General features: G+C 44.7%; 1 protein-coding gene across 1 annotated transcript in view; it reads left to right on the top strand.

Moving 5' to 3' along the window:
• Positions 1-19,036, top strand: part of COL22A1 (collagen type XXII alpha 1 chain) — a gene marked incomplete at both ends in the record, with an annotated part of 240,887 nt that overhangs the window by 77,799 nt on the left and 144,052 nt on the right. Inside the window, 6 exons of the mRNA XM_080694710.1 lie at positions 2,798-2,851; positions 3,847-3,891; positions 9,590-9,634; positions 9,906-9,929; positions 10,194-10,247; positions 13,727-13,780. Coding sequence (XP_080550836.1) covers positions 2,798-2,851; positions 3,847-3,891; positions 9,590-9,634; positions 9,906-9,929; positions 10,194-10,247; positions 13,727-13,780 — 276 coding nt within the window. The remainder of the gene's footprint in view (positions 1-2,797; positions 2,852-3,846; positions 3,892-9,589; positions 9,635-9,905; positions 9,930-10,193; positions 10,248-13,726; positions 13,781-19,036) is intronic.

Raw genomic sequence — 19,036 nt, forward strand, 5'->3', positions numbered from 1 at the left:
AGGGCAGAGCACTGCAGGACAGGCAGTGGACAGGACCCTGGTGCAGACAAAGGGTTAAGAGGTTGCAGGAGGGATTCATGCAGGACAGGCAAGGATGGCCTTGATGAGGACAAGAGGAAAAAGAGCAACAAAGAAGACAAGTAGCTTGGCTGCTCCAGGGAAAGCTGCTGGGGGGCTGCAGCCCATCCCTGGGGGAGGCGATCTCACAGTCATACGTTTCTTCAGTTTGGTGCTGATTGGATATCCCTTCAGTGTGAAGGTGGGTTTTTATTCTGCCTGGGGGAAAAGGGTCTAAGAAACAGTACGAATCACCCTTCCAATTAAACGCACGCATCAGCATGGATTTCAGAATTCCTTCTGCAGCCCAGGGAAAAGAGGCTGCAATCTACCTCTGCTGTGAGTGGAGTCTATGCGCCCCCTGCTGTCAGGGATTTGGAATCGTGACCAGTGGGTTTACACAATTATGGGGTGAGGGGCCTTTATAGCTACTCAGCCAGGACTGAAACAGGGAATTCATGTCTTCCTTCTGTGTGTCTGACCAGGGTACTTGGCCCTGTGGGTAGTGGACACAGATGGTGGACTGAGGTCAGCAAGCAGGGCTTTGTGCCTGTGGCATTTGCTTCCCTGGGGTTTAGTGGCTTCTGTTCCCTGGGCCTCAGTTTTCTTATCTATTGTTGGGGCTTGAGCCTGCCAGCCTCAGAGTTAAGAGCTAGAGGAGTTATAGTAAAAGACATGGAATCACTTGGCAAAGAGAATACACAGGTGGCTTTCCTCTGCATCGCCTGTATCCCTGTTTTATGGAATGAAATTAAAAAAAAATTAATATGGCATCTGGGATGGTGGCACACACTTATAATCCCAGCATTTGAGAGGCTGAGACAGGAGGATCATGGTTTGTGGACAGCCTCAGCTACTTAGTAAGGTCTTTTGCAACCCAGTGAGACTCTGTTTCAAAATAAAGAATAAAAAATAAGGCTGGGGGTGTAGCTCAGAGGTTGAATGCCCATGGGTTTCATCCTCAGTACTGCAAATACACACACACACACACGTGCGCGTATGTGTGTGTGTGTGTGTGTGTTTGAAAACAGAAAGGCATCATTAGTGTTCTAGATATATTGAATGACTTCTTAAAGAAAACGTAGGATTACGTTTACATAGATGGAGATGAGAAGAAAGTGCACTGTGGAGCTAAGCGAAGGTGCTGGCATCCCCAAGTTCAAGCCAGCGGCAGGGTCCTGAGGATCTGACAGTGATGAGCTGGGCCCTGTGCAGGGAAGTGGGGGTGGGCAGCTCCTGACAGTCTCTTTCTTGAACTGGGCAGGGCAAGCATCAGTTTTCACCCCCAGACTAATAGAGGGAACCTTACCGCAGGCAGACAGAAGACCCCAGAAAGAATGGAAACAAAAACTTTAAGAGGAGAAATGCCAGCACCTCCCACTTGCAGGAAAGTCGTAGCCCTTTGTCACCAGAGATGGGCTACCATGACCAGGATCAGCCCCACAGGCAGGCCACCCAAGACAAGCACAGCAGTAATGAGCAGAAAGCCAGGGATCCCCGCATACAGAGCAAAAAGATCTCTGAACAGAAAGGCTCTGCATTCAGAAAAAAAAAGGACAGAAATAACAACTTGAGAAACAAGGGTGCGGGGAAGTAGAGGGAGATTTCGGGATAATTTTGAGGGATTGTCTTCAGGGAACCCGGTCAGTGTCACGTGGAGCTGCACGGTAAGACTCAGGGCTGGCCCTAGGACACTGAAAATAATGAGTTAGGGGAGATGAAAATGAGGGCATGGTGGAGCCAAGGAGGGCATCTGACTAGAGGTCAAGGTCAAGGATGGGATATTGAAGCTGAGCCCTGCAGCAGCAGAGGGATCAGCAGGGACACGGAGAAGGAGGAAACACAGTGGCCGGGGAGCGTGTGCCAGTCTGCCAGGACGAATCTCCCTTCCAGCACATCTGCTTTTCTTTTCCACCTGAGTTCTTGCAGTTCATCTTGAAGGACCCTGGGTGAGCGCACTAGGCCCTGAGCTAGCTAATGAATGGGACAAGCTGATACCATGGCCAATGGATCAAGGGGACCAGCCTGTATCTGGTAGAAGACTGGCACATACTGATGGTGTTTCAGATGCGTGATCTCCCTTCTTAGTATGAATGTCTTTGGAAGAAGGGGTTTGTTTCCATGAACTATAATACATAGAAAAATGTCAAAGGTAACATGACTTGCCCCAGACCCACAGCTAGTGAGCAATTCAAGGCCAGCTCCATGTGAATGTAAGCAGACGGGTGGAGGTGTCGGGATGTGTGAATGATGCTTACTATTAGCTACCAGTTGATTCTCAGGTCTACTCCAAGTACAGGGGCATAGTGCATGTTCCTATGTGTTTACCAGATGGGTGAGTATCACGTAAAATGTGCCTGCAGTCATACCAACTGCATTAGAAACTTTACAGGCTATTGCTCTGGCCATCATGAAGTCCCATGAGGTGAGGCTTTTCAGCTCACTGAAGCTTCATGGACATCCTTGGATCACAGATTTGGAAACTGAGACATGTTTCTGGTTTCTCTGACCCTTTACCTCTGCTCCTTGGCCCCAGTTTACATGGACTAAGGGCTGTCATGAGTGCTTGCTTTTGCTATTTCTGTGCTGAGGTGTGCCTGGTAGAGAGTGAGGCTGAGCTTGCTGGTTCACCCAGAACTTTGCTTGGCCTTCCTACTCTGACAGTGCCATGGGGGTCCAGTGGGCTGCTGCCTGGTGACACTGGTCCACTATGCATTTATTTGTTTTCCTTTTTTTCTAGGGGGAACGGGGCCTGGATGGATTCCCTGGGAAGCCAGGAGAGATTAGAGAGCAGGTAGGTGGGTGTTGGGACTGGTGAGCTGGCTTTCTGCTTAGCTGAAGGCAACAGGAGGCTTCGTGACTAGCCTCCAGCTGTGTGGCCAAGTGTTCGCTCCAAACTCCAGAGCTGGAGGGATCTCAGTGAATACATTACTTTAAATCCATTTTACGGTGAGAAACATGACATGTTATTAGTGCAGTGATCATGGACAATGTGTACATGTTCAAAGTGATAAAAATGTAGGGGTCGCCATTGCAATCTTGTCCATCGAGTAAGACATTGGAAACAATCCAGGTAGGCGCTCATCAATAAAAGCTAGTTTAGTAAGTCAGGATGAGATGAAACCATAGAAATTCATTCAGACCTCATGTGGTGCATGGACAGCCTCTCACAAGGGGTGAGCATTTCTGGTCCAACTACCTTCCAGGTCCCTCCTAGCTTCTCTGGGTAGCCTGATGTTTGAAAGTGGGTTATATCTTCAGCCCCCCACCATTTGCCAGCTCTCAGCAGCCTCAGTTTCCCCTTGGCAGTAGCTACTCCTGGCCTGAGTCTGGGCTGCCCTTTCCCTCTGCCCAGGAGCCTGGAGGTGAAGCCAGTGTCCAGATCGATCTCTAAGGATTCCCAAACTATCCCATCAGACTTTGCGCTCTGCACTCTCTGAGCCGGGATAGATCTGGGTGGCTTGCTTCCTCTTCTTCGTGCTCAGATCCTCTCCTCCATGTCCCTCCCATCGCTAAGGAAAAGGGTCCCCTGCTCTCAGAAGGCGGTGTCCATCCTGCAGTGCCAGTGTGATTCCAAAGAGGGCAACGTGGAGATGTGGACTGTAGGTTAGTTGGGAAGGAGCTTTCTAGCAGTAAGCACAGTCTAGAAATGCTGGTCTAGGGGACTCTAGTTCCTGGGGAAACCAAGCCACAGGTTCAGAGCTACAGTTGTCCCCAACCCTTCCATCCCCACTCCCCACATACTTACCTCTGTTGCCTTGGAACCCACCTGTGCTTTCTTTCCTCCAGGGAAGACCTGGCCTTCCAGGTGTGGCAGGGCCCCAGGGAGAGAAGGTAAGCAAGGCCAGCGGGTGTGTGCACTGTCTGCTGAACAAACCAAGACCTTGGGACAGGGGGCAGCGTGGGAATTCTGTAAACAAAGTGCCCTCAAAGCAGGGTGGGCTGCCATCAGGAACTCTGCTAACAAGACATTTTTGGTAACCACATTTAAACCATTTTTATACCTGTAGGGATTCATATCCAGTAAAAACAAAACAAAACAACAAAATTCTATTATGTAATATCCAGATATATTAAACTCCTTTGCTACTTTAAGTGCTTTTAGGACTAAGGAAGGCTATGAATAAAATGCAGAAAGTAATATTACAAACTCCCTTTTCTTCTCTTTCTCCTTTTTCTCCTATTCTTCTCTGTCCTCTATTTCACGTTTTTATAAGAATAAGAGCTCAGAAAATTGATTAGGCCTTTAACAAACAAAATGCAGATTGTATTCTGTCATGCTGGTCATCCATTTTAAAATGCCATCCAACAGTCTTAACAATCTTGCTGCTTAGAATTTCTGTACTTCACCCCAAATGACTGCTGCAAAAGTTCTTTGCAAAACTGGAAGTGCTTATGGAGATATATGTGAGTGTAATGACCCCCTAAGCACTCAGGGAAGGAAGAGGACAGAGGAGGAGGCCAGGCTGGGTGTGGATTGTGACAGGGGTTGAGGAGACACAGGCGTGCATGTGAGTACCAGAGAATGATGTTCCTCCAGAGTCCTAGAGGTCTGAAGGAGGCTCTAGACAGCAAATGTCAGAAAGACAGGGATAGACGGCCTTGGAGGGGGATCCCTACTGCTGAGGTGGCCTGGCCAGAGCAGCTTCACCTCTCAGAGGGCTGGGGTGATAGTCATCATGGCGTGCTCCAGGTCCCAGCATGCACTCACAACAAAGGAAAAGGGAAGGCTTCTCTGACCATCTAGAAGCAGACAGGATAATGTGATAAGTAAATAAGCAAACAGAAAGCACAGCCGAAGAAACCTGAGCGGAGGAAGGAGGCTGGAGAATGCTACTTCTGTTTAGGTCCCTCACCTGGACTTTGATTCCAGGCGGGTTAATTATTCTCCTCCCTGAGGTAACTTTAGGGTTGAGATTTACACTGCTGTATATGCTGGTGTGAAGACTTTAATACATTTCTACAGTTCTTTGACAGGTGATGCTAAATCATAAAATAAGGATGTTATTTCAAGTCATGAAGGGGGTATACTGCTTGAACTTAGGGTCTAGATGGGGACTATTTCCTGTACTGCCCACATTTACGTGTGTGTGTTTATGAATTCCAGCCTTGCAACATGTTTGCACATTTGGGTTTGCCCTTCATATGAGGGTAAACACTGAGCTATTACTTATCCTGTTGGATGCAGCAGAGGTGGAGGGGCATGATTAAAGACATTGCCACTCTAGGGGCATTCCTTGGAATATTGAAGAAACCAGTGAGGCTCAGGCAATCTAATGCCTCTGCTTTCATTCAGAGAGAGCGTCATTAATACAGATCTTCAGTCTCTTGCAGCTTTTGAGAATGTCGTTGGAACCACACAAATGGCCTTTTTAAAAATTTATTTATTTATTTATTTATTTTTGCAGTACTGAGGATTGAACCCAGGGACATTCTATCTCCAAGCTACACCCCCCTAACCCTACTTTTTTATTTTTTCTTTTGAAACAAGGTCTCACTGAGTTGCAAAGGGCCTCACTAAGTAGCTGAGGCTGTCCTCAAACCTTCATCTTCCAGTCTCAGCCTCCCAGATGCTGGGATTACAAGCTTGTGCCACCACACAGGGCCTGAAATGGACTTTTTAAGCTCCCTCTTTCTACAGATAGTAGAAACTTCCCAAATTAGGGCATCTTGCCCAAGACCCAACAGTAGACTTGATTTCAGAGGAAGGCTTCCAGTTTAGATTCTAAATGTCCACTCAAGGATATACTGTGTACCTACATGTTAGAGAATGCACCTCTGTGGCACAATAAGAATTTTACTATATTGACCCATGTTTTTTTTTATTAATTACCTATTGAAGGCTTCCGGTTTAGATTCTAAATGTCCATCGAAGGATGTACTGTGTACCTACATATTAGGGAATGCACCTCTGTGGCACACTAAGAATTTTACTATATTGACCCATGTTTTTTTTTTATTAATTACCTATTGCTCTGTAACAGATTACCATGAATCTTAGTATTTTAGCACAGCTATCATTTACGAGCTCACAATTTCAGAGGCCAGGACAGATCTAGGAATAGCATGGCTGGATTGTACAAGTTCAGGGTCTCCTGAGGTTACAACCAACCCATCGGGTGGTGTGCACTTATGTCGGGGGGGGCACTGGAGCTAGATAACCACTTCCTCCAATCCTTGGTGGCTGTTGGCCAGTGGCTTTGTTCCGAGCTATGGAATTCTCCATAGTGCTGTTCAAAAGAATGACAGTTACTTTCCCCAGGGTGAGTGAAGGAAGGGCCAATCCCCAGTGGGAAGCTATAGTCATTTTTATAACCTAGTCTTGGAAGTTACATACCACTGCTCCAGCTGTTGCTCTTGGCCACAGAAGGGAAACTAGTAAATGTGATAAGTCACCAAATAAGTCTGAAGACCAGGAGGCAGGGACCACTTATAGCCATCCTGGAGCCAGGTTACCACACTAGCTAAAATAGGTCATTGCAAACATGAGCCATTCCATATAGTGGGAAGGAAATGATTCTAGAAAATACATTTGAATCTCTTATTATTCTTTTTTACCCTGAACAAGTTAGTAAACATCTCTGTGCCTTAGTTTTTGTATCTCTAAGACAGTACAGAGAGTGTCCCAGATAAAAAGAGACTGAATGTGTGTTGAGTCCTTAGAGAAAGACCTGGTGGATAGAAACTCTCCAAGAACTGTTGGTTATATATGCACAGTCATTATGGGTAGATACCAAGGCATTGTTTTCTCTTAATAATAATTTAATATATCAGAACATTTAAAATATACATTTATTTTTACATTTCAATTATACATAATAATGAGGTTAAGCGTGTTAGGAACATACATGTGCATAGCACTTGATGAATTTCTACCCAGATTTCACCTACTCCCTCTCCTTCCCTATACATATATTGATATTGGCACTGATAAGTTTACATGTACATAGCATTTTATATCAGAACATTTTATCTCTTATTAAAATTAAAATGTGCATTGAGTAATTGATCTCATAATCATTATTATTTCATTTGTATGTGTGTGTGTGGTACTAGATTGAACCCAGGTGTGCTCTACCTCTAAGCTATACTCCCAATTCTTTTTATGTTTTATTTTGAAAGAACATGTCTTTCAGAAATTACCAAACACTTCTGTCTCAGCATCCCAAGCACTTGGATTATAGATGTGTGCCAGTGTACCTGGCTTCATGATTATTATTGAAAAATCATTTTTTAAAAATAATGATTATACAAATGTGACAGAAGCAACACAAAATGTGTTAGTGACGTGAGACATAGAGAAAAGACAAGGGCATGGCCGGGCATGGTGGTGAACACCTGCAATCCCAGTACTTGGGAGGCTGAGACAGGAGGATTATACATTCACAACCAGCCTCAGAAATTTAGTGAGGTCCTCTGCAACTTATCAAGACCCTGTTCCCAAATAAAAAAATAAAATCAGGTTGGGGGTATAGCTTAGAAGTAGAATGCCCCTGAATTCAGTTCCCAGTACACACACACACACACACACACACACACACACACACACACGCACACACACAGAGTTATGAGCTCCAAAATATCTATTATTCAACCACATACAACTTTCTGTCTCTCTGCTTCTCTTATGTATGTGTGTATAGATGTATGTATATATATATATGCATATACATATATATGATAAAGATATACACAAAAATTATGGTATCATTTCTAATAGTAACATATTACAAAAATATTAAAAAGGCTTTAAGGAGTATATAGAAAAGGCTCAGAGTAGAGAAGCTGAATTCCATGGAGAAATAAAGAATAGAATGTATCTGGGATTTGAGTGCATATAGGTGTTTATGGGTACATGTCATGGAAGAGACATTAAGCCTGGAGAGGTTATAGAATTCTAAAATTGTACTGCATGGGCATGGGCATACATATTTGTCCATATGTGTACATGCATGTGTGGGCAGTAACAGCATAAAAAGAAAAATAAATGTTGCTTCTGAGCCAGGCGTGGTGGCGCACGCTTGCAATCCCAGCATTTGGGAGGCTGAGACCGGAGGATCACGGTTCGTGGACAGCCTCAGCTACTTAGTGAGGCCCTTTGCAACTCAGTGAGACCCAGTTTCAAAATAAAGAATAAAAAATAGGGCTGGGGGTGTAGCTCAGTAATAGAATGCCCCTGGGTTTCATCCCCGATACTGAAAATAAGTAAGTAAGTAAATAAATAGTAAATAAATAAATAAATAAATAAAGTTTCTGAAGCAGGACTCAGCTGTTATTTATGACTGACAAAATTAAAATGAGGTCAGGAAAACTGACCTTGGCTTCATTGATGTAGAAACATGAGTGATTGAGATTTTATTTTTTGTTTCTATTTTTTCATACTGGGGTTTGAACTCATGTGAGTTCTATCTCTGGGTGATACCCCCAGGTCACTTATTTTATTTTTTAATTTTTAAAAGGGTCTTGCTAAGTTGCTGCAGTGGGCCTCATACCTACAATCCTCCTGTCTCAGCTTCCCAGATACTGTGATTACAGTTGTGCACCGCCATGTCCAGCTGTTTGGGATTATTTTTTAAATGCTTTGATGCTATGTAAAAAAAGGTGAATATTTCATATCTTGGGCAAGAATAGAGGAAAGTAGAGTTGGGAAGAGAGGTTGTGTTTGTGTGGGTTTCAGTGTCAGAGGCAGGGCCTGAGGGAGAGCAGGTAAGGGTGTGTCCCTGACCATATAATACAACCCGAATGCAGTGGAGGATGGTAGGCAAGTGTGCCTTGGACCATTCCTTCTTACTCCTCAGCTTTACAACTTAGGACATGCTTTGATATTCATTCAGTGGCTCATTCACTCACTTCCTAACTTACTCAACAATAGCGTTTGAAGGCTCCTGTGCTCTCTGAGTGAGACTCTAGGTAAGAGGAAAAGTTGTGTTCCAACCAGGTGTAGGGTCATTAGCTACGAGTGGTCTCATTGCTTTAGCTACAGAACCCTGGACTAATGGAACTAAAGATTTTGTAATGTCACAGTAGAAGGAGACCTGTAAAGTCTTTGGTATATAGTGACAAGGAGACTGGATGGGAATCAGCACAGCTTTCCTTACTGATCTTATATGTGTTTATTGAATGCTGACCGTGTGCTGCACCTTAAACATGGCACACACAGGGACAAGTCAACCTATAGTCTCTGCTCTTGCTGTGCCCAACATAATCCATACTTAAACAGCACATAGCTGTGATGAGCCATGCCGTTATCACGGAGCACCAGCCAGATCTAGACAATGGACTAAATGTGCACAGAAGAGAAAAGAAGATTTCTGCCCTCCAGAAGCCCATGAGCTTGATGCAGAGATAGGAATCAATAAGAATCAGACACAGAAGCCTCAAGAATACCGCCAGGCATGATGATGCCATGTGAGGGAACATAGAAAGGATCCTGTGGGTTTGCAGGAATAAGCAAGGATGTCAAGGGGCGGGGGAGCAGCAGCAGAAGATGGCAACAGATAGCTATGTTGAAATGCTTGTTATTCCTACACAGGGAGAGGCGGGACCTGTAGGACCTCCTGGTGTGCCAGGCTCTGTGGTGAGTCTCCAGTGATGGAACATGCACTCGTGGCTATTGGATTCGAGTCACTGGAAGGGTCCTTACCTCGAAGCATAAGGCAGAACTCTTCTACTAACATGAGTTGGGTAGAAAGCTTTCCACACCCAAAGTGGGATAAAATCAGAAATAAGTCAGAAACCAGTGCATCACAGCTTGCTGTCTGAATGCTCTGAGTGGAGTTGAGAGGAGTCTATTGTGGCTGAGAAAATGCCAGTGTCTTTGCTGATGTTTGTTTGTTTCCCAAGTGCAGAGAGAGGGCCTGAAGGGAGAGCAGGTAAGCGGATGTGGGCCCTCCCTTAGATGGACTTAAACTGTAGCAGAAGTAGAAAGGCTACAGCCAGAATCAGGCTCAGGTAGAACCTTTCAGGGGCGTGTCCATTTGGTTTTCTGTGGGGAATACAAATGCCCATACCCAGGACCCCAGTCACTGTTGGAGGCCTGGGAAGTAAACTCTAGTCAGGGAAGGTTAGTGGGCAGTGGTATATCTGGTCATATGTAGAACGGAGTCATGACTAACACATGTGGTTTGTGTTGCCAGGGTGCTCCAGGACCACGAGGTCACCAGGGCCCACCTGGGCCACCAGGAGCCCCGGTAAGCACTGAACACTGGGTGAGCACTGAACACCTCTAGGTCAGGAAAATTATAGTCCTTTTCATTAGGAAACACTTGTTTTAGAAAGCCTCGTGTCTCTCTAAGGGGTAGATACAGTTGTCGTGACCATCTTACTTCGGAGGAAACAGAACTGGGGGGAGATGAGCTGTCCCTGGATCCTGTGGCTCATGCAGGACTCAAATCCAGAACTGAAGCTGAAACCCAGGCAGCCTGGCTTGAGAGCCCTCACACCCAAGAAGGACTTAACTGGGGGTGCCAAGTGTTCAGCCTGGTGTTTGAGCTTCATTTTGGATAATACAGAAGAAAAACCCTGGGAGCTCAAATGCCATTTGAATAATATATTCACATTTGCTTTCCTCAAGTTTCTAATTGGTAGTGAATTTTGGGGGCTTAGAACATTTCACCCTTTGATTTCCCTCCCCATTAAGAACTCATTTATGTGTAAATTACCATTTAGAAAAGATCCACACAGTTGGGCCTGTGATATTTGTGATTTAATTTTAGATATTAAGGATAATTAACAAGAATAGAGTGAACTCCATGGGGGTCCTTTTTTTTTTTAAAGCAGCCCTCCAAGATGCTGCCGCCGCCTTTAAGTTACTATATTTTATTAACGGAAATAAAGCAACTCTTATCTATAAATGTCCATAAATGAGGTTCACATTGAGCCATTGAGGCCCATTCATCATTATAATACATTTATATGATTTTGTTTGCATGAATAAAATTAGAAAATAATTAGATGATGCTTAATCCCAGGATAATTAGAATGATTCATATCACTTTGGTCAGTCAAGCTACATCCTGTCTCTATAATCTCTCCAAGGCTCAGTTTTCTAGAGGTATCTACTCTTTTTATACTTTTCTTTATTTGGAGTACCTTTTTTATTGGTACATTGTTGTCACATTTCTTAATGAGTACAAGATGGTAGAGACATACATGCACACATCACTCAGCCCTTCCCCAACTCCCACCCCACTCCCTCCTCCCTCCCTCCTTTTCATGTTTGGCTTACTGATTGACTTTAATATGTTTATGAATGTATGTCATGTACCTTAGGGAATTTCTGTCTTCCTCCCTCCCATCCCCCTCATTTAGATTGCCTTATTCTTTTGAGAGATATAAGCTGGATGTGGCATGTAATATATTATGTTCTCAATATTTAGCTCTTTCTGCACATATCTATACCTATATCTATTTGTGTTTATATATTTCAGATCCACTACTAGCAAAAATTGAATTTCTATACACTAGGATATTTTCAAGTACAAATACAGGCCTTTAAGTATACAGGGGTAATGATGCTATTTTTCATCTTTTTCTAGTGAGACATTGCACAGAATTACACACCTCTTAAGAAGCAAAATAGAACTTGGGATCAGATCTGCTGACTAGCTAGCCATGGTCTTTGCATCACTGAGCACACAACAGTTCACTGTGTAGGAGATGGGAAAGGTCTTGATAGAACCTCCTCAGATTAAAAGGCCAGAAAAACCCAAACCCTGCTGGTCAACAGAGTTGTCGAGGCTCCTGAAACATCTTCCAGGCTGGATAGAATGCATTTAGTACAATACGTGGTATCAATATGTGAAATTCTCCTGGAACTAGTTTCACAATATAAGCAGCCTAGCCAAAGGCTTTGTTGAAAGGGGATCAATGAAATCCAAGACTAAGATTCTTAAGGTCAGAACCAATATCTCTTCCATCTCTACATCCACTGGGTTTATTACTTTATAGGAACTTACCACATGCTTCTAGAGGGATGGCCTCACAGTAGGTATTGAAGGGTCACTAAAGTGGGATCTGACTGCAGTGTGCGCTTATCAATAACAGTCTGAGCATGAAGGACACTTGTAATTATGAACAAAGCATTTGGCTTCATGCTTGAAGTTTTCCACCATCTAGGTTTTTGCCTTGAGTAAAATTTTCCAATCCCTCTAATCCTCATTTGATCCATGCTTAACTTGGAAATCACCCTTAACTCACCATCATCATCATCTTTAACATAAACGTGCTGAAGATTAAGTGAACTGATACACAAAGCAGTGGTCTATGGAGACTTATTAACCCCGCTGCTGATATCAATTTCATTTCTAGCTTCTGTGAAGTCCCCGTGACACTAGGGCTTCCACAGACCAATTGCATCCTAAATATTCATTGCATTGAATTGACCTGAACAGCTGGAATCAGGGATTTCAGTTGAGAGTGGAAAATTTTGAATTTGTGTTCAGCAGTCGCAAAGAGAAGGAAATATATCCCATCCTCTAAATGGAAACACATGTGGCATTCTGCATCCAAATACTGACATCTTTCCTCCTTTCTCCAAAGATGAATAGGACCTGGTAGTTGACCAATGTCTGGCTGAGTGACTGCAGGGCCAGCTGGGCAGATCAGCATAGCATCTTTTGATGCTTAAATCAAACTCACTCTTTCAGGGCCCCCTAACACTGTGTGCCCTGAGCTCAGCAGAATTCTTTGTGAGAAAAAAAAAAAAAAAGGTCCATGTATTTAATTCCTGCAGTTTGTCCATTCATTTTTCCATTTGCATTGTCATTAAAAGACCTTGGGCCTAAATACAGCATGGTGGCCTTCCAATAATCATGCAGTAATCATGGCAGTAGTAGCTGCAAGTCTGATACTATTTAAGATAAGGAAATTAAAGTACAGAAAGGACATTCCTGGCCAGAATTTATCCAAAAGTGGTGGGTGATGGAGCCAGGCAGGGAGTGTCCTGCCTGCTCAGGTTTTATGCCTTAATTAGCTGCTCCTTTGGGCACACATCGGGGTCTTGCCAGGAGACTAGGGTGCTGTGTCACAGGTTTAGTACCTATTCTTCATTGACCTTCTCAACTGCTCGGTAGATGGATGTACAACCTTCACTTCAGAGAAGAGCTTTGTTGAAGTTTGCCAATGTTAGCTGACTCACTTGAGGTCATAAGCTGACACACAGCAGGGTGAGGGGTCAGGTTTTGAATTAGGTCAGTGTGATTCACCTCACCACCACCATCAAAGAACCTTGTCTCACTGAAATTTATCTTTTTTAGGCAATTTTTTTATTTTTCCCAACTGTCAAACTTTGCATGTCACAGTTGCCCATGAGTTAGAAAACTCTGAGCTATTTCCTTGCAGGATGATAAGCTGAAGAGGGAAGACACTGGGCTTAGAGGTAGACAATGGGACTCCAGGTGCTGTGCTGTATTTGATCTTTGCCTTGCTCGTGTGCAGAGTGTATTGGATGCTGCCTACCTTTTCTTGCTAAACATATTTGATTAGATTAACTAAGCATACATTTTCAAGCAGATTGGAGAGAATGGGATGTTATTTCCCTCCTGGCCCCACAATTTCCTTCTAGGATATGATATATTTCTTCACCCAATGAAAGTGAGAGGCAGATCATACCTCATGATGTTGGGCCCTCATTTGCCATTCTCTTTTTCTTCTTTTTCCTTTCCTGAAGGGTCTGATGGGTCCAGAAGGCAGAGATGGAGCCCCTGGTTTGCAAGGTCTTCGAGTAAGTAAACCATTTCCCCCTTTGGGGGCTCACCCACTCCAGTCCTATTTTGTAAGGACCATCAAGGACCTGATTCCAGTCCTGTAAGATGGAAATGAATGTCAGAAGCAGAAGAGGAATTGGGCTCTGTTCATTAACCTAGTGGAAGACTTGCCAGGTGCTCTCACTTGAGGTGGGCCCTGGGGCGATGGAGATGAGTCTGTGGTCTTCCAGGACTTTGGTATTTGGAAATTGTACCCTGTGTGACCAGAGTGCTCATGAGAGAGGGAAGGCAGTGCTGTGGGAAGAAAAATATGGACAACTGACTATCTTGGGAATAAGACAAGAGATTCCTTTAGGATTGATATATAAGCTAAATTTTGAGGAAAGATAAAGAGCAAATATTTGCAAAAATGTAAAGATCTGCCCATGTATAGCTACTTTAAAGCATATCCACATTATTATTGAATACTATACATTATTTAATTTGATCTGTTTAATTTAACTTAGCACCTGTCATCTAAATTGTGCACATCTACTGAGTTTTAATTCACAAGTAAGCACTGTTCCTAACACAGTGTTAGAAGTTTAAGAGGGAGAGCTGTAGAAACGTGTGTGTGTGTGTGTGTGTGTGTGTGTGTGTGTGTGTGTGTGTGTTAGATGCTGCCCTGGATGCCCCAGCAAACTAATCTGGGACCAAGATTCAACTGTATCCCCTGTTTTCTGCAGGGTTCTTGGCATGGGACAGGAGGCAATAGGGTTGTTGAACTCTGGCCCCTAAGCTTGTGACATCTTTATGAGTTCACATCAAGAGCTGATCATGGGGAATGTCCTCCAGAGGGGGGCAGGCAGCTCCAGGAATAATGAGCTTTCTGCCCTGGAAATTTTCACCCAGAGGCCAGCTGCCTGCTGCCTGCTCATTGAGTATATGTCCTGGCATCTGGCAGAGGCAACCTCAGACACATTCATAACCTCTTTTAGCCACAAGGCTTTAGCTATCAGGTAGAGGGTGTTTTGTATTTGCTGTGAGCTGACCCTGTAAAGAAGTTGACCTAATCACATTCCACATTTTCCACTATAAAAATGGGTGACGTGCTCTTATGACTCAGCACAAATTCCAGTCCTGTCCACCCACCAGTCAACTTAGTTCTTTGATTTCCAGACAACTCTGCCTTCCAATAACCATCTTGAATCTTCACAATTCTAGGAGGAACTTATTTTAGAGGCTAGGTAAGATTGTGGAAAAGTGTCTCAAAAGGCTCACTGAGTGAGACAGAAGAGAGTCTCCTATCCCAAGTAGAAGGCTTTGAGTGCATTGGTTCCCATCCAGCATCTTCAGCGCTGGCCTTGGTTTCCCAAATGAGGTAGTCAAATGAGGCAGCCGGATGGGCTGCTTTTTCCTCTTGTTGGTGGAAGGATTCTGTACTTGGAAAGAGGATGAACCTGTGTTCTTTTTCCCAGCAGCTGTGTAACACTAGAATGTCTCCTCGTCTCTCTCAACCTGTTGCCTCTTTTTACAGTGTGGAAGGTGACACATGGCCATGTTGTCACGAGAAAGAGTGCCCAGGATGGCGTGGCCCTTGATAGGCAGCAAAATGTGTCAGCTGTCATGGCTCTCATTTGCTCAACATGCTCAGACAGGCCTCAGAGAAAATAGCCATCTTTGCACATTATGTAATTAGTGTTTATATGAACCTGTCTGCATTTTCCATGGAATTTATGCAAGTATTACTTTCCCCAAGGCAGTTGTAGATGGGAGGTGGGACTGTTTATATAAAGATGACTGTGAACATTCTTTACATCTTTATCTAATTTACACTTATTAAGGAGGAGAAGGAACATCTTGCAGGAGCTTCTTTGTCAGGCCCACACTTTCTTGGATGTAATTTCTTGGAACATGCTGGGTGTGCTTCCCAGAGATGGCTATTGCATCCCTCAGAAGCACCCTTAAGAGCTATCCCTACGTACACACAGCAGACACCTGGTCTGGCCCATGCTTAACGCAGCTCAAGGGCAAATTGGGCAAATGTTCCTGGTCTGAAAATTTGAGGACTATGACATGAACACCCAGGGGAGCAAACAGGATGGGGACAGTGGGGGAATGATGACAGGTGGGGTGGGATGCGCCATATGTAAAGTTCTGATCATGTGCTGGTCCTCAGCACAGCTTCCCAGGAGACAAGCAAGCCCTGAAGGAGCACAGCTACTAAGTGGTCTCTGTGTGGCTCCCACCTAGGCATGCACATCTCTGACACCTGATCTGTCTTCCTTCCTTCCTTCCTTCCTTCCTTCCTTCCTTCCTTCCTTCCTTCTCTTCCATGTGTCAGTGGTCCTCCATGCTCACAATGAGCTCCTGTGATCATAGCTACTCTGATCAGTGCTTTAGGATTTCCTGGAAATATTCAGGGTTCCACTGCCAGGAGCTCATGGTCAGCTGAAGGGCTTGCTGGCCTACACAGCTAACCCAAAGGCCTCTGGCAGAGCCTGATCAAGACTGGACATTCAGAGGAGAAAAGAAACTCAGTTGGGGGAGGGCTACTGAGAGTGGACTGGGGGCTGGGTCTACATGAGACCAGGAGAAGGTATAATGGGAGTTGGCCTTGCAGGAGTTAGTGGGTTTCCACAGGGTTAGGGGAGGTTGGAAAAAGTCATGCAGACATCGGGAGTGACCCCAAGAGAGTGTCCCACCTCTGTGTGCCCACTGTGCTTAGCCTGCCTGGACTTCTCCAGTTTGGGAGTGCGTCAGTACAGTGTAAACAGCTGCAGATGTGGCAGCTTCTTGAAGCTCTGCCAGCACTGAGCCATACACTCAGCTTACCCCCTTTCCTTTGGTGTGACTCATTTTCCTCTTCACTATTTCCTCCTTGCCTTCTGCCTATCCCGGTCCTTCTCTTCTCCCCTCCACTTTCATTCACCAAACAGCACACCCAATGGGTGTCTTCAGCACTGTGAGGGCACCAAGTGCTGTGCTGGGCAAGTCAGTAGTTCAGTGAGAATGATTCCTGCCCTTATGATGCTGGAATTCTGGCAGGCAGGGACTGAGAGATATTATAGTTAGCATCTCAGTAGGTGATCCAGGAAGGCCTCATTGAGAGTATCATCCTTGAAGGTTTTCAGGAGAAGAGGGATTCAACCAGGATGATCCCTGGGGGAAGGGCACAGCAGGCAGAGAGAGCAGCAGGAATGAATGGCCAGGGACAAGACTGCTGGGCATGTTTCAGCAAGAGGCACAAGTGACTAGAGCCAGCAAGGGTTGGACAGGGGAAGATGAAGTCAGAGAGATCAGGGCCCTTCGTGGTGGGACTCGTGGACCATTGTAAGAACTGTGGCTTTTTCTGTTAAGGAATTGTGGAGCTATTGAGTGCTTTGAACATGTTTTATGATGAAAAATAAATAATGTACAGAAGTAGAAAGTGTAGTGAAATGATACCTCTATACCTCTATCCATTTTAATACTTATCAAATCATTGTAAAACTTGTTTCATCTAGACCAATGTGCACATCTTCCCACCACTTGGTTAGCTGTTGGAAGTGTTTCCAAAAGTCACATAATTTTGTTTATAATATTTCAGCACATTATCTCCAAAAGACAAAGGATTTGAAATGAAGCAAACCATAATACCGTTATCTTACCTAAATCTGTAAAAACTACAGCTTGAGGTTTCATCAAATATTTATCTAGTGCTCAGTGAGTGCCTGTCTCATACATTCCTGGCTGCGGTGTGCTCACTGCAGAGTTTTATGTGCTGCGGGGTATGGCTTGCATTCTGAACACGTCCTTCTAGCTCCTTTGACTTTGGCGTGGAGAATAGATTACAAAGAGGCAGAGCCCATTGGTGAGAAAGGGGTAGCTCAGGACAGGGCTGGGGTCAGGAAGGAGCAGAGGGTTTCCGAGTGCCATCCTGGCCCAAGTCACAAGCCAAGCTGTGGGGAGACCAAGAAAAACTCAAAAGTCATGCCCTGGAAGACCCAGAGCCCAGCAGAGGAGAGTGGAGCCAGCCGACAAGGCAGGGTGACGGAGCATTGACATTGGTGTCATGGGGTGCAGAGTACCCCTCTCTGGTCCTGCTTCCTTAGTGATGACCAAGAGGGTCTTTGAGGCCCCGACCCTCCAAAAGTCCTGGGCAATTCCCTGATTTGGGCTGTGTCCTGTCCTGCAAACACTGCCAGTTCGACTCCTGCAGTGCTGGAGAAAAGAGAGTGGAAGCTAATTTCGATGATGTGGGCTTGGAAGCAGCTTCCTGTTCTCTTCTGGCTGACTCAGGAAAACCCAAGACAGAATGACTTATTCAAAAATTATATCTCTGCTTCCTTTGCCGTGACCTGTCATTTCCTCCTCATCAATTCCAATTGAAACAGCACTCAGAAGAGCCCCCGGGCGTCTCTGCACACACACAGGCTGCTCAGAGGCAAGGGAACAGATGATGACAAGGCACACAAGCCTGTGAATTGAGAAGCAGAGGCTAACGTGAAGGATGGGGAAGGAATCCAGGCCTCTGTTTTACAGATTAGCAACAGACAGACAGCATAATCCCTGGCAAGGTGCGTTCAGTCATTTTGGACAACACTGGTGTTTTTCCACAGTGACATGGTGAGAGAAGAAAATCAAGAGCTAAGTACCCTCTGCACCATCCCATAAACCTGCAGGAGACACCCACCTGCTGGAGGGTGCCAGGCAAGGGGTTCCCCCTCGCGAGGACTGTGTTTTTCTTTCCAAGGCCTAAGCATCCTCCTGCTGTCTGAGCTGGGCAGGAAGCACTGTCACTTAGATAAAGTGAGAGTTGCAGTCACACCTGAATCTGGAATGTTCTGGAACGTTTCAACCGAAGCAACGGCCTGGCTCAAGGCCACTTGGACACCCTGCACTTCCAGGAGGCTCATTTTCCAAACAGTTTTGTCAACTTCATTATCTGACCCCAAAAAGCTACTTTATCACTCTCACCCTAGCCTGTTTTCATTTTCTGCAGAAAACCTCATTGCTGTTTTTCTTATCTCAGGATTTATTTTTCCCCGTTGCAATGCAAGAGCATGAAAGTGAGGATTTCTTTATTTTTGTGTATTCAGTACAGAGACTACCTCACACCTATAAAGCATATATTTTATATCATATAATATATATAACATAACATAAATATACAATGATAGTAGGAAGCATATTTTATAGTTAGCATGTAAAAGTGAATTAATCAAACATAGGTTCAATTCTCTGGCACAGAAATAATTGTTTGGGGTGAGGAGAAGGACAGAACCTGGAACTGGCATCTGGCCACCTGGGTT

This window comes from Muscardinus avellanarius (genome assembly GCF_963383645.1).
Source record: "Muscardinus avellanarius genome assembly, chromosome: 4".
In the NCBI taxonomy this organism is placed as follows: Eukaryota; Metazoa; Chordata; class Mammalia; order Rodentia; family Gliridae; genus Muscardinus; species Muscardinus avellanarius.